The following is a 19,209-nucleotide window of genomic DNA, read 5'->3' on the forward strand; positions in this document are numbered from 1 at the left end:
ATCTTCTCCTGAGGTACCCCGTGTGCCACAGGGCGCTGATGATGGCTTCTGCCTGGGAGAGGAACCATTACCACTCACAGCTGGAGAAAGCAGCAGCTTTCCTCCCCAGTCTCATTGTTGAGGACTGTCTCAGGAGTGACAATCCCATTCAGACTGTCCACGGAGTGCTGCTCTTTGCGGATATTTCAGGTGGGGGGAGCAGGGAGGAGCAACCACGGACAGGAGCCTTTTTGGGCCACACTAGGCCCTTTGGAGCCCTGCCCCGGCTCCTCAGACAGAGTGGCCGTCTTGTCACTGCTGAGGTCTTCTGCTGGGATGCCCAAAGAGAGGGGGACGGGTTATGTTGGGCGGTCAACCGCTGCCACCGCCAGCACTGAGCCAGCGCGTGGGAAGGTGTGACCTACAGGTTCTCGGGCCGGGCAGCATGGAACTGGCTGCCGGGTCCTTTGGCCCACGTGGGCATTTCCTGACTTCTGGGTGTCCCTGTTACAGGTTTCACTGCTTTGTCAGAGAAATTCATCCAGAGGAGCGGCCCAGACAGAGGCACTGATGAGCTGGCGCAAACCCTCAATGACTACCTGTGTGACATTTTGGAGGGTAAGAGCCGTGCCGCGGGACTGTCTGGCAGCGGGCCGTGAGGCTGCTCATGGAGGGTGGAGGCGGACATGCTGGGCAGCCTGGTCCTGCCTCCTTGCAAGGGCTGGGGCTTTCTGTGGCCTGCAGGAACAGCCAGGGTGTCCTGGTGAATCAAGACCGGCACAGGTCCTTTCTGCTCCCCACTGTGGCCGAGGAGGCACCCGCTTTCTCAGCAGCTTCCTCTGTGCTTCTGGCATGAACACCCGGCTCGGTGATGCATTAGTGCCCAGAGCAGGCTGGGGGCATCCAGCAAGCGCCAGCACGCGAGTGACCTGAGGATGCTGGCGCTGATATACGTGTGTGTGTCTGTGTGTGTGTGTGTGTGTCTGTGACACCCTCACGAGCCCCTTTTCACGGGGGACATCTTGACCCTTCTAAGCTGACCGTGAGCACATTGTGGCCACCTCTTTGGCAGCACCTGTAGAGCAAAGCAAGAGAGTCCTCAAAGATGATGAAGGGTCTGGAGCATCTCTCCTACGAGGAAAGGCTGAGAGAGCTGGGACTGTTTAGCCTAGAGAAGAGAAGGCTTGGGGGGTGATCTTAGTAATGTGTCTAAAACCTGAAGGGAGGGTGCAATGAGGACAGAGCCAGGCTCTTTCCAGTGCTGCCCAGTGTGAGGAGCAGAGGCCACGCCCCAGGCATGCACTGAAACACAGGCCGTTCCCTCTGTACGTCAGGAAAGACTTTTAGAGTGTGAGGGTGACTGAGCGCTGGCACAGGTTGCCCAGGCAGCTTGTGGAGTCTCCCTCGTTAGAGCTCTGAAAAAATGATCTAGCCACCGTCCTGGGCAGCTGGCTCTGTGCAGCCCTGCTTGAGCAGCAGGGTTGGACCAGATGGACCCCAGAGGTCCCTTCCAGCCTCCACCTTTCTGAGATCTGGTGGCAGCTCGCAGCCCTGCCTCCCTGCCTGCTGTGCACGTACCAGGGCTGTGGCCCCTGTGAGCCTGGGAGGCAGGCCAGAGCGGTGCTTTCCTGAGCTGTGCCCCACGGTGCACCCTCACCTGGGTGCTCCTCTCGGGGTAGAGGGGCTTGCTCTGTGGCTTCTGGAAGAAGGTGCCCACGTGACTCTTCCTTTCCTTCTCTCTGTCCGCAGAGATGCTGATTTTTGGAGGAGACATCTTTAAGTTTGCTGGTATGTACGCAGGACGACGATGCCCACGTGTGCTGACCTGCGGCATTTAAGCGCTGTGGCGGCCGTTTGCTGTGCTCTCCTTCTCAAGAGGCTCTGTGCAGCACCTTGAGCCAGCTTCCTGGCCACTCACGCCCCCCCCGTGCAGTGCCCTTTCTCCAGGCTTCTCTTTCTCCCTGGGCCTGCCTGCCTCCGGTTTGGCTTTGGCAAGGGCTGTGGCCTCCCTCATTCTGCCCCTGCTGGTAGGACCCTGGGCTGGGGGTGGGGGCAAGGAAGCACTGAGAGGAGGAGACCCCCTAGAAAGCACAGCCAAAGGTGTGTGTCGGGGGGGTGGTGAGGGGCAGGGAGGCCCTGGTGGTGGCGGAGCTCGGGCTGCCAGGCTGCGAGGGGAGGAGGCGGCCCTGGTGTGCTGCAGCTGCAGAGGAGCGCTCGGGGCAGGGGGTGCCACCGCTGCCGGCTGTCGGCCGCCGTGGCTGGCCCGGGAGAGGAGCGGTGTGCCGGTGCCCAGGGTTTGGCCCTCCAGGACGATGCCCTCCCACGGGCCCATCTTCCTCAGCACGTCGGCCGGTTTCTGCTGTCCCTGCCGCTGAGCGTAGGTCGGGGAGAGTCAGGTCTCAGCAGAGCCTTTACCTTTCCCTCACTTTCCCCAGGGGATGCTGTGCTGGTGCTGTGGAGAGCACCATCCCAGGAGCTGGCTAAGACCATCAGCCTGGTGCTGCAATGTAGCCGGCAGATCCAGAGGAAGTATGGGAATCGTGACACGCACGTGGGTCAGAAGGTCCGACTGAAGATAGGTACGGGCGCTGTGGCACGGGGTGCTTCTCGCTGGCAGGGAATGGGGGGATCCGTACTGGGGCTAGTGCCAAAGGAAAGCATCTCCTGCGAGCATTTAAGGGGCCAGCCGTAGTCTGGGCGGGGATGGGAGACCAGGCCTGCTGGGTTTGCGTGCGTTTGCAGCTGCAGAGGAAGCTTAAAGGCAAAGCGGGCGTCAGATCAAGTATGAGGGTCCTTGAATGTCTGATTTAGCACAGATGTCTGTGGGAGGTAGTTATCTTTCCATTTTTTCAGGTGGGGGCAGCTCTGCATCCTTTGCCCTGCTGGATTCTCCCCTGCCTCTCACAAAGAGCAAAGGGGAGCTGCTTTGCACATGGCTCTGGGAAGGGCTTTGGCAGGCTGTCGTGTGTTCTCAAGCAGACAGCTACAACCTGCCTGCATGTTGGTGGAGCAGGCAGTGACCAAGCCCGCCTGGTTTGCTGGGCTTCTGGGCAGGCTGCTGGGCTTCTGGGCAGGCAGCTGGCTAAGACAGCCGGCACTCTCAACACACTGCCTCTTTCTAGACACCCGTTTCAGGGACCTGTGTCAGTATGCCCCTGAGGAGGATGGAGGATGCCCTCCCCTTCCATAATGCCCTCCCCACTGGGCTTCAGATTAGGTTCTGAACAGCTGAGATGCTGGGGGCTGTAGAGCTCCAAATCTTCCCTGTGTCAGTGCTGCTTCTCCCTCTCTCTCTCACCAGGGATCTCTGCAGGGCCCATGGACTTCCTGCTAGTCGGAGACAGGAGGCGGCAGTACTTCTTGATCTGTGGCCAGGCCCTGGATGAAGTTCGTGAGGCCGAAGAGCTTGCGAATGCAGGTGAAGTAATCCTCTCGGCCACCTCCTGGGAGCTCTGTGAGCAGCACCGGCTCAGGACCAGGCGCCTTGCAGGCAAAAGAGCTGTGAAGGTAGGTGGATGGGATGGCCTGTAGAGCCATTTTGAGGACCCAGACCTGGACATGAAGGAGGGAGGTGTCAGAAGGCTGAGGAGCTGGATGTGGAGAGAGTTGGGGCTGTGGAAGTGGGTAGGCAGCTGAAGCTCTTGTCCTTCCATCTCAGGGGTAACGGTGGGCTGGGCTTGCTTGGTTTGAGGGATCGGGAGGCACTGGGAGGGTTTTGGCCCCACCAGCAATGTCCTCTGTGGGTCATGGCGCTGTGGTTGACAGCTGGGGGATGCTTGGATGATGCCTGCCCAGCTCCGGTGCTTCTGAGGAAGCACTGCTGTCCCATCCAGCCAGGTGGGCTTGTTCTCCCCTTTTCTGGGCAGTGACGGTGGAGGGCGGGCTTTGTCCCCTGGGACTCCTGGGGAGGCCAGTGGCAGTGCCTTCACGCCGTGTGTCTTCAGGTTACAGGCATGGATCGGATGTCTTGGTCAGAATGCCAAGACGCTTTACGCGAGCTTGTGCAACACCCAAGGAGCCGCCGCTTGGAAGGGGAAGGTGAGTGCCAACTTCACCTAGTTCGCGGATTGCCTGGAAAGGTGGGGCCTGGCTGCTTCAGGGGCCAGAGAGGAACCACCCCCGCCCTCTTCCTCCTTTCGGTTAGCACTCATGCTTTTGGCCCTCCTGTGCATCAGCTGGGGCAGTGGCTGCTGCTGCCTTCTCCCTCCAGGGGACAGCACTGCCGTGAGCATCTGGAGGTGGCAACATGAGCAAACGCAGAAGACTCTTTCTCCCCCATTTCCAGTGCCAGCCCCTGCTTTCCGACACCTCGTAGTCCCATCCTCCCAGCAACCACCTGCTTTTTCTCTCCTCAGGTGCCATGAGGCCCGCTCTTCCCCTGCCCAGCGGCCCTAATGCGCACGACATGCTTAGCAAGTACATATCAGAAGCTGCTCTCAGGAAGGTACGTCCAGGCCACCACTGCTGGGGGCTGCATTTTTGGAGGGCAGAAGAAGTGGTGCATTGCAGAGATGGAGTTCTCACGAGAACAGACAAACAGAAGAAAACGCACCCTGAGACGACAACGCGGGGAAACTGAGCCAGGGGGCACTGGTGCTGCACCATTGCGTGTGTTGTTCTCAGAGAGATACGGGTGGTGGGAGGCAGACTTCTGTCTGTCTGTCTTTTCTGTGGGTATGGTTCTGGATGTGCTGCGGTCGTGACAGTGGGATAAAGGGGAGGTTGCACTGAAGTCCCCAGAGCATCCCTGTGGGTCGCCCCTCATGTCCATACCTGTCCCAGGATGGGGTGTTACCTGAGCAACATTCTCTCCTTTGTCATTTGCGTTAACGATTCGGTATCCGCCTGCCACAGGCTGGGCAGCCTGCCCGCCATTTGCACCGAGAGGAGGATTTAGCCCTTCCTCGGGTAGTACCTGCTATTGCCAGTATGCCTGCTCTCCCTCGGTATCTGGTATGGGGAGTAAGCCCCCGGGAGAGCAGGCTGGTGAAGCCGTCGTGCTCTTGTCTTCCAGCTTGATGACAGAGTGCCGCTGGACCTCTTCTCTGAGCTACGGCCAGTCACCAGCCTCTTCGTCCAACTGCAGTTGACTGCAGGTATCAACGCAGCGGCCGTCCACACCGTCGTCCACGATGCCAGCAGGATGATGCTGGAAATCCTCTGTCCTCACAAAGGCGAAATCAACAAAATCGTCCTGTTTGATAAAGTGAGTGTGTGGGAGCAATCGCTTCCCCCCACCCTGAGAGGGTGGGCGGTGAGCAAGAGGGAGAGGCTCCCTCTTAGGCACTGTAGCAAGATGTGCTGCATCTGTCCTTGGCAGGGCTGCACGTTCCTCTGTGTGTTTGGCCTCGGCGGAGAAAAGCTGCCCTACGAGAGCATTCATGCCTTGCAGAGTGCTATTCAGATCTTCAATTCCTGCTCCACCATGCTCATGGAAACAAAGTGAGCGTGTGGTGGGGGTGCATGCTGCCTGGGATGGTGCAAGGGGGCTTCCCAGAAAGAGACGCGTCTTCTAGCTTGCTCTGCCTCGTCCCTGGCAGGAAGGAGGCCAGTGCCCTGAGAGGTGGCAGGCGAGCCCCGGGCTTAGCCCTCGGCAGCCAGGCGGAGTCCCTCCAAGCACACCCTGCTAGCCACCGTGCTGGAACGAGCCCTTGCAAGGGCGAGAGGCTCCTTGGTGCCAGAGGCAGGCCCTTCTGGGCGACTGGCCCACGAACGGGATGGGGTCCAGCCACCTGATCTCAGGTTGCTGCCATCGCAGGCAGTGACATCATGGGTGCCTTCTTCCCTCCCTCTTTGCTCACGAGAGGGCTGTGGCCTTCTGCAGGTTGCAGCTCAGGGAATGTGGCCTCAGGGGAAGCGTCCAAAACATCCCACGTGCGCTCTACCCCTGTCCTTTGTCCCTTGCAACGTGGGTATGTTGCGCCCCTGAGCTCTCCACGTCCCCAAGACCCACGCTGGCCGGACAGGATGGCGGGTGGCCCAGGCTAGCGCCAAGGGGAGGTGCGGGAAGGGATGAATCTGGGCGGGCAGGACTGCGCCTGGGGCGCTGCTGAAGCTGCGCTGTTTCCCTGTGTGCCAGGGCGGTGTCTGTTGCAGTTACCAGTGGGACGGTGTTCTGCGGAGTCACCGGCCACCCTCTGAGGCATGAATACACAGGTAGGAGGCGTGCGTCTGAGGCGCGGGAGGCTGGCGTGGGCCTGCTTAAGCATAGCACTCTGGAAGAGGAAGGCGGGCTGGGAGAGGGCTTTCCCAGCAGCCGGTCAGGAGCGGCCCAGGCAGTGCGGGTCCTGGCCCGTGGCAGGAGAATGGGCTGTGTGGCCGTTTGTTCCCCTGGGTTCTGCTGATCCCGCTGTGGGGTTGGCCTGTGCTGGAGGTGAGGCAGCCATTGGCCTGGAAGGGCGCCACGGGGCAGGTCGCACGGAGATGTCAACGCACGCGCGCTCTCTCTCTCTCTGGCAGTCCTTGGCCACAAGGTGAATTTGGCAGCCCGGATGATGGTGCACTACCCTGGGCTGGTGTCCTGTGATGCAGTGACCTACGCCTCCTCTCGGCTGCCCCCTTACTACTTCAAGGAGCTGCCGGAGAGAAAGATGAAAGGCCTCAGTCGTCCTGGCACTGTCTATCAATATGTGGGGATCACCAAGAAGAGGTGAGTGACCTCTGAGAGGGCTGGATGAGGGGATTGTGGCATCAAGGGTGCAGCCTTGGCCAGCAGAGAGGAATTAGGCAGAGAGAGACCAAGCTGGTCTCCCTTGCCTGTGGCTGAGACGGTGAGAAGCCCTGGCGCGGGAGGCTTTTTGCCTCTCTCCCCTGCTGTCTCCTGCTGCTAAGAGAGCGGGAGTGAAGCCACAGGGATGGGGAAGGTTTGCCTGTCTTGGCAGACACAACCTGGCCTTGCAGGCTCTGTCCAAATGGCTTTCAACTGTGCTTGCTCCACCACGTGCCCTGGTAATGCTGACCCAAGGAGGTTTTTGTCCCGGCTGCTTCCGAGCAGGAAGCTTTGGGCCAGCCTGTTTCCCATGGGGAAGTGTTGACCATGGGGACACTCTTCCTCATGTCTTCCTGCTGAAATGTCAGCTCTTCCTCTGGGCCAGGATTTGACCTTCTCTTTGGATGACGGTTTGAATGTTAACATTGCCATCTCTTGGAAACTACAGGAGGACTTGAGCCAAAGGTGCTAAGGTGCTTGGCATCCCCACCCGTTGAGTGACACAAGTCCTCCTTTGCAAGACACTTGTTTCTCTTTGCCAGCGTGTGCTAGCCAACAGCACGCCCTGGCTCCTTTCACATGTCTCCGATGTCTCTTGGTTTGGCCTCTGGTGGTGGACTCTTGATACGTTCTCCTGTCCTGCCATGGCCGTTGGGCTTCTTTATGCTTGAAGCTGTCCTAGCGTGCAGCTTGAACTATGGGTGGGGGTGCATACAGGGGAAAACATGCTGCTCGGAAGAAAAGCAGGTGCACGAGGAGCACATCCTGCCCCTCTACGCCAGGCTGCTTCTCTGTGTCCCCTGGCTTCTCACCAGCTAATTGACCTGTGTTTTCTTTTCCCCTGCTTCTAGCATATTTGGCATGGGTCTTGCCAAGAAGAGGTCAGAGTACGCCCCCTTACTGGGTAGGTGGAGAATGCCTTGCTCTTCTGAAGCCCAGTTTCTTCCCCTCGGTAACTTTTAGTGCCATGCTGGGAAGGGAGAAGCTTTTGCCGGGGCTGGTGTTGCCTGCAGCGGCCCTAAGGAAGTGCGGCCTCTCTTGGCCCCTACTTGGTTGATCTCTTTGGGGTGGAAAGCAGGGTGAGGCGCCTGGTGCTGCCTTGCCGTGCTCCAGACCTGGTACGAAGGTACCTTTCAGCTACGGAGCTGCTCACACCTGGGGGCTATGTCTTTGGGATCAGGAAAGAGATTGCCTTCTGCCAGACTGACGGAGAGTTCCGGTGGTGGGTTCTCCCCCTTGTACTCCTCAGAGATCCTTTCTTGGCATCATCTGGGCGTAGACATGGAAACGTCAGGACACACGGGGTGCCTTTAATCACTCGGTGTCTTGCTGGAGGTTTTGGGCCCTGTTACAGGTTAACCCCGGGAGGCAGCTCAGCCCCACAGAGCCACTCGCTCCCCCCAGTGGGATGGGGAAGAGAATCGGAAGGGTAAAAGTGAGAACAGTGCTGGGCTGAGACACACACAGCTTAATAGGTAAAGCAAAAGCTGTGCAAGCATGCAAGGCCGAATCAGGCATTCGTTCCCTGCTTCCCATCGGCAGGCAGGTGTCTAGCCATTTCCAGGAAAGCGGGGCTGCATCATGCGTAACGGTGACTTGGGAAGACAAACGCCTTAACTCCAAACGTCCCCCCTTCCTCCCTCTTTCCCCCAGCTCTTCTTGCCAAGCACCGCATCATATGGTATGGAATAGGCCTTTGGGCAGTTGGGGTCAGCTGTCGTGGCTGTGCCCCCTCCCAGCTTCTTGTGCGCCCCCAGCCTGCTCGCTGGCGGGGCGGCGTCAGAAATGGTAAAGGCCTTGACGCTGTGCAAGCACTCTTCAGCAATAACCGAAACAGCGTTGTGTTAGCAACAGCCGTGTCTGGTCACAAATCCAAACCAGAGCACCGTAGGAGCTATCACTGAAGAAAATTCACTCTAGCCCAGCCAAAAGACACTGAAGATGCTGCCTCGGCTACCAGGAAGTGCCCTGTGGCTCATGCTACAGCAAGGAGATGCTGCAGCGACTCGCATCATCTCTTCCAGTCTTGTGCTGGATCACTGCGGGGAGTTGCATGGGGCCAGCTGAACCTCTGTGCCTGTGGGAGGGCAGAGGGTGGTGGGACGGGGAAGAAGGCATAGGAGCTGCGCTGTGGGGCAGGCGGGCCCCCTCCCGCTCTGAGGAAGGCAGAGGTAAAAAAGCTGGGATGAGAGGGCAGGAAGGAGGCCTGGCTGTAGGCAGGCTGGTGGAAGTGGTGGCGGGACAGGGAACTGCGGTGGAGGGTGCCAGCCAAAGTGACATCTCTCTGCTTTTCAGCACACCCAGCAGCTGGTTTTCTTGTTTGTCTTCACAGGTCGGGAGAAGGAGATTGACCTCTTTGGCAGCTGCTTGAAAGCCTATGAGGACTTAGGACAAAGGCACATCCTGGCATTTGAGGGCACGATGGGCTCCGGAAAGAGCCACTTACTTACCGAACTGGCCTATTTAGGCCAGGCTGCTGGCCACAGGTACAGGTTTTTGACCTCTAGCTTTGGGACGCTGCCCCTGCCCATCACCTGGCAGGCATAGAACATTCCGTCCCCTCTGCCGGTGCGCCTGGCCCTTGGACTGCAGCCTCTCGAGAAAGCCTCCCTAGGAGCACCTGCATGCTCTGCTCCCGCCTCTACATCTCTGGGGAGTTGGAGGTGGCTTCTTGAGCCATGCCCTTTCCTCCTTCACTTCTGGGCCAGGCACAGATAGAAAGAAAGAGCCCAAGCCCAATGCTTTTCATCTGCCTCCAGACCCAACAGACAGCAGGGTGGCCTGTCTCGGAAGCCCTGCTTGCCCTCTGCCTGTTTCCCAGAAGGAGCACTGGGGCAGAAAAGCCTTCCTGTGGTCTGGGAAGCAGGCTGCTAAGGTCTGGAGCCCAAAGGCAAACCCGCCACTTGCTCCATCCTTGCCCCTTAGCCCCGTGAGTTCCTCTGCAGGGGGACGTAGCGAGACCTGGGCCGGCGCTGGGGAGACGCAAGAGTCTGGACCCGGCTCTCCCGGTGGCTTGGCAGCAACTGCCCCTCTGTGCCCTTTCTCGTATGAGGAGCGAAAAGCTTGGCCTCCTCTGGGAAGCACTTTGAGACGAGTGGCTGACGAGCCCCCCCCCCCAAGGGCATCTGCACCCCTTTTGTCTTAGAAGGCTTGGGCTGTTGGGGATCTCAGTCCCCTTTGCTTTTGCACGGCAGGGTAGTTGCCATGGAACTGCTAGAGGTCAACGTGAGGCAGTCCTTCTGTGCCATCCGTACGCTGATGGCCAGGGCCCTGGGCCTCCAGGACTGTGAACACTGCGGTGCCAGGCAGCGCACGCTGCAGACAGTGCTCCGCGGGACAATTGAAGAGAGCAGCTTTTGCCTCCTCAATGACATTTTCCTTGTCGAGGTGAGAGCAAGAGGCCTCTCTGGCCCCTGGAGAAGGCCTTCTCGTGAGCTTTTCTGGGTCTGATGTTGTGTGGGCGCGCTGCTGGGAGTGCCTTAGCTCAGGGTTGGGAATCGTGGGGGTCATAGCACAGGTTTCCCATTCCTGGGCCCTGGGGGGCTCCCTTTCTGGGGTGAGTTCATGTCCCACGCTGCGTCTGGTGGTGCCCGGTGCCTTGTTCAGCACCTTGGAAGTGGCACTGGAGAGAGGCTGGTGCTGGGCGAGTGGTCTGCTCCAGCCAGCCCAAGCGTCCTACAGCCAGAGAACCAGCTCTTCAGCCCACCCCCAAGCCCCAGCTCTGCCAGCGACCCTCAGCAGAGGGCCTCTGCTTTAGGCTCCAGGTGAAGTCCCCACTGTGGCTCCTTGCACCTGTGCTGGGGAGAGGTAAGGTGCTGAGGCCAGCAGTTTGCTCTGCGGTCTTGCTTGGTGGGTTCGTGTGCCTAGCCCCAGAGCGATGCTCCTCCCTGACTCTGCTTTTCTGGCCAGTTTCCCGTTTCGGACAAGGTTCGCGAGATGCGTGGAATTGAAAGAAAAAAGGAGTTGCACTCGACTTGGGCAAAAGTGCTAGAGAAGGTGAGCATTTCTCCTTCCTTTCTTCCTCCTGGGTCAGAGAAGGAAAACAAGCCTGCTGGCTGCGGGCTCTGCACCACAGCAGTGTGAGCGGGTGGGAGGACCACACGCCCGGGCCATCGCCCTTCAGGGCCTGAGGAACGCCCCCCCCCCCCCCCCCCCCCGCAGCCCCACAAACACACCCCATAACTTTCCTCTTGTCAAGTGTACCCTGGACAAGGAGCAATGGCTTCTGCATTCCCTTGCCCAAGCTGCCTCCTTCTGCAGGTCAGGTGGTGTTAGGTGTGACCTTAAAATCTCAAAGAAATTAAGAGTCAGTAAGCTTCTGAGCAGGGAAGTGGCTGGGGAGAGACTTCCGAGCATCCTCTCAAGAGACAGAGGCTCAGTCTCCTCCCCTGCAAGATACTTGGGATTCCACTGGATTGCCCTCAGAACATCCTGCTTTTTTTCAGACCATTGGAGGAGAATTTGGCATATTCGTCATCGACAATGCCCATTTCATCGACCCTGCCTCCTGGAGTATCATGTCACCCGTGCTCCGAAATGTCTCCTACTTCATGGTCATGAGCTTAGCGCCGGGCTACGCAAGAACAGAGGGCTTTTGCAAAGCTGCAGCAGACAACACAACGTCCCAGAAAATCACCTATCTTCGTCTGGATGAGCTGAAACCTTCAGCTGTGGTGCAGACAGTCTGCCAGAACCTTAGAGTGGACAGCATCTCCAGGGATCTAGCGAGGTAAGTTCGAGGCGGGGGAGCTCTTCCTGAGGGCTTGAACCTATGCAGACCACGGACGGGAATCAGCCCCCAGGAAAGGGAGCGCAGGGCCACTAGAAGCATCACCGACTCTAGGGAGTACTCTAGGAGCTGGGTTGCTTGTTATGCCTTGTCCTGGCAGGCGCGAGCTGAGAGTGGGCCACTGCCGAGACACAGAGCGTGGGAGGTGTCAGCCCTTCGCGGCTGCACAGAGAGGAAGGGAGGAAGAGTCCTGAGCCCAGGCGTGGCTGGGCTGTGAAAAGGCCTTGGTCTAGGTGGCCGGGCTGTGGGGGAGATGCCCTGGGGCAGAGGCCTGCCCTGCTGCCAGAGAGGATCTAGGCTCCTGAGGAGAGGAAAGGCAGGGCTCGCTGCTCTGCGCTTTGGCCGTTGTCCACGATTCTTTTCCCATGGACTTGAGCGAAGGCTGGAGCTTCAGGGGGGCCCAAAAGCCTAAGCCAGCAGAGGACTGTCCCATTCAAAGGCGAGGTGCAGCTGTGACAAAGATGCTGGCTACCCTGTATTGCCCAAGTGACTCGCCGCCCACCTGAACCGTGTTTCACCTTACTCCCCTTGTGGTGGTCACTGCCACGTCTGCTCCTGTCCAGGTTCCTGATCCAAAGAAGCTCGGGGATCCCGTATTACTGCAAGGAGCTGCTGGGCTGCCTTCTTTGCAACGACACGCTCTTGCTCCGCACCCGGAGGCGGGCTGAAAAAGCAGAGGACAACTGGGAGAGCCTGATCAGTAAGCACCTTTGCTGCTGACTAGCGAGTTGCTGTGGCGCATTCTCCGCAGCACAGTCTTGCCCCATCATTCCCCCGCGGGTCTGGGCAGAGTCAGATCTTGCAGCGGTGCAGAACGTGGTCTGGCGGAGGCGTGGGCTCCTGCGTGCCTTGCTGTTGGGACAGCCAAAGCAGGGGCTAGCGAGTTCTGGTGGCTTGGAGGGGCCTAAATTCTTGGGGCGGGGGCTGGGGGGCTAAAACAACAGGGGAAATGGTTCCAGAGCACATGTGTTTGTAGTGTTTCTTAGGCGTTCTAATGGGCACGGAATTTACCCTGGCCCAACGCCAGCTCACTTGAGAACAAACCCCAGCTTGAGGCGAGGGACGGGCCCGGGAAACTTGAATTCAAAACCATAAATCCCCACAAGGGTACTGGTAACGGAAGAAAACGGTGGCAATGCCACCGAGCACGCCATGCCAGCCGGAGTGCTGTGGCCTTGGGAACAGCCAGGGCTGATGCTGCATTTTGCATGATCCCTGGCAATTTCCCTGGCTGTGGAGGTAGCCCTGTCGAAGGCAGCAATGCTGCTGCTTTCTGTCGCGGGGCATTCAGTTGCCCCCTAGGCACTCCAGAAGCTTTGACTGAGGGGCTGTTTGGGAAAGCTGGTCTGAAGGCAGAACACCTGTCTGTCCTGGGAGGGCTATGCAAAGAAATGCTTGCAGTGGGAACTGTTTTGCTGTGCTTAATGACCACGTTCAGCACATGCAGGTCCCTGCGCTTGCACTGGGCCACGTCAAGTGGGACTTGTCCCCTCTCAGGCGAATTTTGAAACATTTGCAAGCCGCAAGTTACTTTGCACATTGCCTTATTCGTGTTCTCTTGCTCCACCCAGCTTCTGCAGTTGAGGCTTCACCCCTCGCAGCAACCTCGAGCTCCAGCGCGGGGAATGATGGCAGGGTCTGCATCATCAGACCAGACGTGAACCCGGAGAACACGGTGCTGCCCACCACCTTGAAAGGTGAGGGACCGAGAGCCGCTCTGCCGGCTCGCGGCTGTGCTGGGGCCCCTTGGCGGGGCATTGGCTAGAGGGAGGCTGGGCGTTTGTGTGCTGCAGAGTCACCCTCTCAGCTTGGGGGCTCTGCTGGGAAGGTGGCTCCAGTGCAACCAGAAACAGGCCTGGGGTTGCGGGCAGCCATTTTCCCCTCCTGGGCGTGGACCAGCTGTGAGCCTGCTGGCTGCTTTCCAGCAGCAGGTAGGAGAGAAAAGGCTATTGGTGCAACACTAGGATGGCTCCCTTTTCTCACAGAAACAAATGCTTTGCTGGGAAAAGTCTTTGACTTGCCGCTGACTCAGCTGTGATCGCGGCTTTGCCCTCGCTATTTTCTTCTTAAGCTCCCCAGCTAACGGTGCTCTCGAGGCACTTAATCCAAACCAAATCCATTGGTTTTTTTCTGTGGATTGGCACGGAAATCCCCCCATAGCCAGGGGAGCTGGATGGGGGAGCCGTCAACGACTGTCCCTCCTCTCTAGCCGTAGCCATTTGTATGACCCTTGAAGAAACGTCATGCTAAAGCGTTCTGCTGTTAAGTTGTTTTGTCCCGTCCCGTCCTGTCCCCCAAAACAATGAAAACCAAACGAAAGGCATAGTATTGTCTGGCCAAGTTAAGAGAGCCACTGTGGGGAGTTCTGCGTCCACCTCTGCGCTGGGGAAGGTTCTCTGTTTTCTGTGTGCGCTGTTGGGCAAAAGCCTACTCCAGCTGCGGTAGGGCGCATCATGGATGCATGTACCTGCTGGATCCTGCCCTCCTCACCCCAGGTGGGCGAGTGTTTGTTGGAGCGTCTCGCTCTTCCCCAGGCCTTGTGGCCTGCGATTCCAACAGGTGCGGAGCCATTTTGAAGACGCCTGCCCTGGGTTGCAATTGCCCAGCAGGTGCGGTGCCGAGGAGAAGAGGCCAAAGTCGACCCCGTTTCATGTGTTGAGACTTTCCAGCCTCTCCAGCCTCAGCATGGGAAACAGGCAAGAGAGAAAGAGGTGTTGCTTCTTTTTGACAGAGATTGTGCTGGCCCAGCTGGACCGGATAAAGCCACTGAAGCAGATGGTTTTGAAGTTTGCAGCTGTCATCGGGCCAGTGTTTACCACCCAGCTGCTGTCGCACATCCTTCCTGACGGCATGAGGCACAAGACGAATTGCTTGTTGGACATGCTGGTGAGCGACAGCATCCTTAAGTGGCTGAAAACCACAGAGGTGCCAGAAGATGTCCGAGATCCTACCAAGGGGCCAGGCACCTCTCGGCAGGCAGGGAGTGGTAAGTGGTAGCAGTAAAGAGGCCAAGGGAGCTCCCAGCTGTGTCCTGGTGGGGCTCCCCAGGGCATGGTGCACTTCCCCCCTCTGCCCCAGTAATGGCTGGGTGGAGCTCAGGCAGGCATGGGGGTTCGGGATGGCTTGTTCAAAGATCTTACAAGTCAATCTCAAAGAAGACTAGCTTTGCGCTGGAGGGAAGTTCCCACCAGCCGTCCCAAGTGCCTCTGCTCCTCTGCCTTCAAGTGCTGCTCGTAGCGCAGGCACGGGAGGGCATCTGGAATCACCGATATCCTCTCCCAGTTGCCTGCGGCATCCAGATCAAAGATGCCCTCCAAAGTGCCCCAGGGCCTTTGAGAGGCTTTTGTTCAGCTTTGATTCCCCTGTGGTGCAGCAGGGGAAGCTCAGGAGGCTGGGGACTGCCTTGCCAAGAGCGGAGAGAAAGCACTGGCCGGGGCTTGCTTCGGCTGGCGGCAACATCCCCAGCTCCTGTCTGGAGCACAGCTGAGCGCTGTGTCCCCAGGGCTGTGCTAGCATCAGCAAGGCAAGGCGGGCCCTTTCGCCTCGTCCTGCAAGGCTCGGTGTGCAGCAGCGCCGGTTTTGCTGCTAAGGATGCTCACCAAGGCACGACTTTCATGCCCCGGCTGGGACGGCCCTGAGGCCTGGCCCCAGCTCAGGCTGATGCAAAGGCCCTTTGCCCTGCAGGTGTGGAGAGACCCTCTCCGAGCAAGAAGACCACGGAGCGGCAGTCTGGCGTGCTGGTCTTCCGTGTCCCACTGCTGCGGGAGGCTGCCTACGAGCTGTGGCCCGAGAGACAGCGGGTCGCCTTGCACCGCAAGTGCGCCGCCTTCCTGGAGCGGCACGCGCACAAATGCAAGAGTTGCGGCCAAGGGGACTTTGTTGCCTTCCACCGCTTCACCGTCACCAGCACCCGGGAGGGAGGGAGCAGTCAGGGCCCTGCTGAGCAGGGCGACCCTCGCAGCTGGGAGGCCTTGGTGCTGGCAGGAGAACAGCTGAAGAGGGATAGGACCCACGGCCCTGAGGGTATGCTGTGCACCATGCTCCGCAGCCTGGGCCCTCCAGGACCCCAGGGGGGCTGTGCTGGGGATGGGGTGGGAGGACATCTGCTAGGGACGAGCCCAGGAGGTGAGGATGGCCACTGCAGACTTTCGGCAGTGTGTCGGGACCCTTGCAAGGATCCTTGCGAGCCCGCTGGGAGAGGGAGAGTAGCTCTTCCCCTGTGGTATGTGAGGAGGTGTCTAACCGCCTGTTTTCTTTCCTGATGCTGCAGGTGCTCTGCAGCAGCAGCAGGCTTTCCTGGAGGAGGATTTTGGGTGAGCAGACACGGTTTTGATGATTTTGGAAGGCAGTGAGCTCAGGGTGTCCAGAGGAGACAAAGGAAGCGCCGCCATTTGGCTGCCGGTTGTGACTGCAGCTTAGGGAAGAGGCTTTCTGTGGGGTGGGAGCTGGGAGGAGATGGCCATGGAGATGAGGGAGTGCTTGAGGAAGCCCGTGGGCTCAGAGCCATCATCACACTACACTGGAGCAGCCCTTGCTTTCCGGTTCCTACAGAGTAGCACTGCAAAATCTGCAGGGGAAAACCTGCCCCGGGGACTCGAGTGGTTTGCCTGTGGGAAGAGGTGACAGAAAGCCCAAGCTTGTCTCTTTCTCCCTACCTACAAAGCACCTGTACGGGTCATACGTGCCCATGGCCTCGTGCTCTGCTTTGAACAAAGGGCTTCTGATGCCGTCTCTGTGGGGAGAAAGAGCAGTACAGGTGATGCCCGTGTATTCTTTGCTCTCTTCTTCTCCTGGGAACCGTCCTCTGACTAGTGTGGCAGGATGGTTTCTGGCAAAGAGCGAACAGACAGCTGAGCTGCCCAGCAAGACCAACAGGAAGCACAGCGGTACATGCTCCTGTGAATGCAAAGCCATCGTGGAATCGGTGCTTGTGCCTTTGGCTCGCCACTACGTGGCGATGGGCGATGCTGCCAGAGCCTTCTACTACCTTCTGGAGTCTGCGGCTGCCTACCTGCATGTCTCCAACAGCTACATGGTGAGTTGCCCTGCTTGCCAGCACCCACTGTGCACAGAGTCCTGCCTGCCTGCCTGGCCGTTGCACTAGGGCGTGCCTTCGCGGGACCTCGGAAAGGAAATGCTGGGGTCAGACCCTGACTTTTTCCTCTGGTTTGCCTCTTCTGTGGCAAGAGACACAAGGCACTGTGCCCATAGCACAAGGGGCATTAGCAGGGAGGCAGTCTGAAGGATCACTGGTGCCTGTCTGTGCTCTGAGACAGTGTGACTGTGTTTGGGCGGGCATCACCAGGGGGAGAAACAGGCCCTCCTAAGACAGATGCCAGAGGCAATGATGAGGGAGGACAAGGCTGGCCATGGGCTCTGCACCCACGCTCACCTGCTCTCTGTGTGCTTGCGCAAAGGCCCTCATGAAGCTGAACGAAGCGGAGGTCCTGAGGAACTCGCTGGAGAAGAAAGCAAATGTGATCGCCTGCTTTGAAGAGGCCACCTTCTTCAGCCTCAAAGGGGAGGTAAGAGACGGGCAGGTCTGGAGGGATCTCCTGGGGGACGGAGCTGGATGCCTTCCCCGGTTGCAGGGGATATCCCTGGCATCTCCAGCCACTTGGAGGTTCCTGCAGTCTCCTGGGCAACTAGTCCATATCGGGATGTTTCCCTTTTCCTCTGCAGGTCTGCTGGCATATGGGGCACATGAAGCTGGCAGAGAAACTGCTCAGGAAGGCTTTGAGCCTGCTCGGAAGACAATTCCCCCAGACCTCCACTGGAACCTTTGTCAGGTCTCAGGTGGAAAAGTTGCCGTGTGCCACTTGTGTTGCCAGAAGAGCATCCTCCCTTCCGCAGGAGGCCCGGTAAGAAGCAGAACTGAGAAGCCAGGGGAGGAAGAGCCATTTCCCACCTGGTCCCAGGCATCCCGGCCCAACCTGCCTAGGCTTGAGGCCACCCTGAACCTGACACATAGGCCTTAGCAGGACCGAGGCAGTAAGGAGCCACGTGCGGGTAGACCGGGGGACGCCAGAGCCCCACACTCCCTCCCTCCTTGCGCAGTCACGGGAACAAAGCACGCCCTTGGGTCAAAAGCAGCTTGCAGCTGGGGATGTGTCTGCCGGCACGTGGCGGCTGTGGCAGGGGGTTGGTGGTGGCTGGCAACAGAGAGCTGTAAACGGGGAGTAGAGGCTGAAGAGGGGCAGGGGGTCTGGAGGCAGGACCAGGACGTGGGGAAGGAGCAGTAGGTGGAGGTGAGGTGTGAGGATGAGGAAGCTCAGAGGGTGATGCCCCTTTTCCTGCCGGTTCCCAGCTTTGCTTGGCCCCCCTGGCACTGCAGTGCCAACACGCCCTCTCAGGCGGTCAGCTTCCCCTGACACCGCTTCGTTGTTTGCCCCCTTCCGCTCCAGCAGCCGCCCCTCCGTCAGCTCCCTTTCCTCCGAGGAGGTGCACCTGGCTTGTCCGCCGCCCTGCTTTCCCCCGGCCCTGTCCCATTTAGCACTGCACAGCTAGAGCCTCCGGGCCAAGCAGTTTCTCTCGTGTGGCAGGAGGAAGAGGCTAGCCTGGCTGCTGCGGCAGAGCTGCTGTCTTTCCTTACTGGAGCACCTCTTCAGCCTGGAGGGCACTTCCAGCGGACAGACGTTCTCCCTCCTGGCAGCGCGCATGAAGGCCAACACGGACAGGGCAGTGGACTCCTACCAAGCAGCAGACTCCTGCCACAGATAGACTTACAACAGAAGGGTGGCAATGAAGTTACCTCATTAGCAGCTCCGTTATTATGACCTTTGCTGTCGGGCCTTTCTTTCTTTCTGAGGCACGGAGTGATACACTGTCTTATCATTTCTGTTGATGGCTACTGCGGCTCCATCAGCGATGGCTACAGCTCTCTCGCAGGCCCTGGTGCAGACTCCTGATGGAAGACGCTTCTGATTTGAGGTCACATTAAAACCAGAGACCTCTCAAACCCTAGCCCTCTCTGTTGTTCTTGCTCCTCACCACCTACGTACGGTCAGCTGGCTACTGCTGCTCCCTGTCTTTCCCCCGCTAAAGGGGAGGGCTTCCCAGGGTTTGGGGGTGTCGCGTCCCAATTTCTCAGGACAATGACTCAGGTTTGCCGATTCCCAGGTCAGGATTAAGGTGAAACAACACCAGGAATCCTTTAACTCACAAAACTCAACTTTTATTCGCTCACAACAAGAATTGGCATGCTCACCGCAAGAATTCGCATGCTCCCAACAAAAATTGGCATGAAACTATGTTGGTAAACTAACATGTGATAACCGTACATCACCAAACATACACTACAGGCCTTGCTCATTTGGGAATCAGTTCGGGGAAGACAATGAGGAGAGCCCTCCCGTTGAGTCACGAGGTTCAGAGCAGACCCCCTTGCTTTCTAGGCTCCTTCTCAGAGAGGAGCCTAGGGGCGGCTGGATGCACTCTTAGTCCCAGACCTGGTCAACCGTTTATGCCTAAAGGGATAAGATGTAGGCATTATGGAAAAGGAGAGGGGGCGGGAGAGGGAGAGAGAAGAAGATTTCACCAGTCCTGGGTCCAGCATTGGTTCAGTCAGCCGAGGGGTCCAGGCAGCTGAGGGGTCCCGTTGCAGTGGGCTTGCACACCTGGGGCTTCAGTTTGTGCGTCCTTTTCATCCTTGCCCCTCCTTTGGGCGGGCACTCAAACTCCTTACACTAATTAGGTAGCCTTTGGGAAACAGGTCTGTGGGCTTGGGGGTTGT

At 58.6% G+C, this 19,209-nt stretch overlaps 1 protein-coding gene across 1 annotated transcript; it reads left to right on the forward strand.

The window, feature by feature from the left end:
* Positions 1 to 470: 470 nt before the first annotated feature.
* On the forward strand, positions 471 to 18,361 carry LOC128138317 (adenylate cyclase type 10-like; the record flags this gene model as incomplete). Its single annotated transcript, XM_052779615.1, has 23 exons — positions 471 to 597; positions 1,729 to 1,767; positions 2,415 to 2,558; positions 3,281 to 3,486; positions 3,924 to 4,017; positions 4,335 to 4,423; positions 4,994 to 5,185; positions 5,300 to 5,421; positions 6,059 to 6,135; positions 6,439 to 6,628; positions 7,540 to 7,592; positions 9,021 to 9,174; positions 9,883 to 10,075; positions 10,598 to 10,684; positions 11,134 to 11,417; positions 12,041 to 12,177; positions 13,049 to 13,174; positions 14,209 to 14,463; positions 15,162 to 15,500; positions 16,298 to 16,512; positions 16,895 to 17,002; positions 17,160 to 17,338; positions 18,020 to 18,361. Coding segments are annotated over 23 exons (3,588 nt in total), but the record flags the coding sequence as incomplete, so codon positions are not given.
* Positions 18,362 to 19,209: the final 848 nt, after the last annotated feature.

The sequence above is a fragment of the Harpia harpyja genome, unplaced genomic scaffold, assembly GCF_026419915.1.
Source record: "Harpia harpyja isolate bHarHar1 unplaced genomic scaffold, bHarHar1 primary haplotype scaffold_335, whole genome shotgun sequence".
NCBI lineage: Eukaryota > Metazoa > Chordata > Aves > Accipitriformes > Accipitridae > Harpia > Harpia harpyja.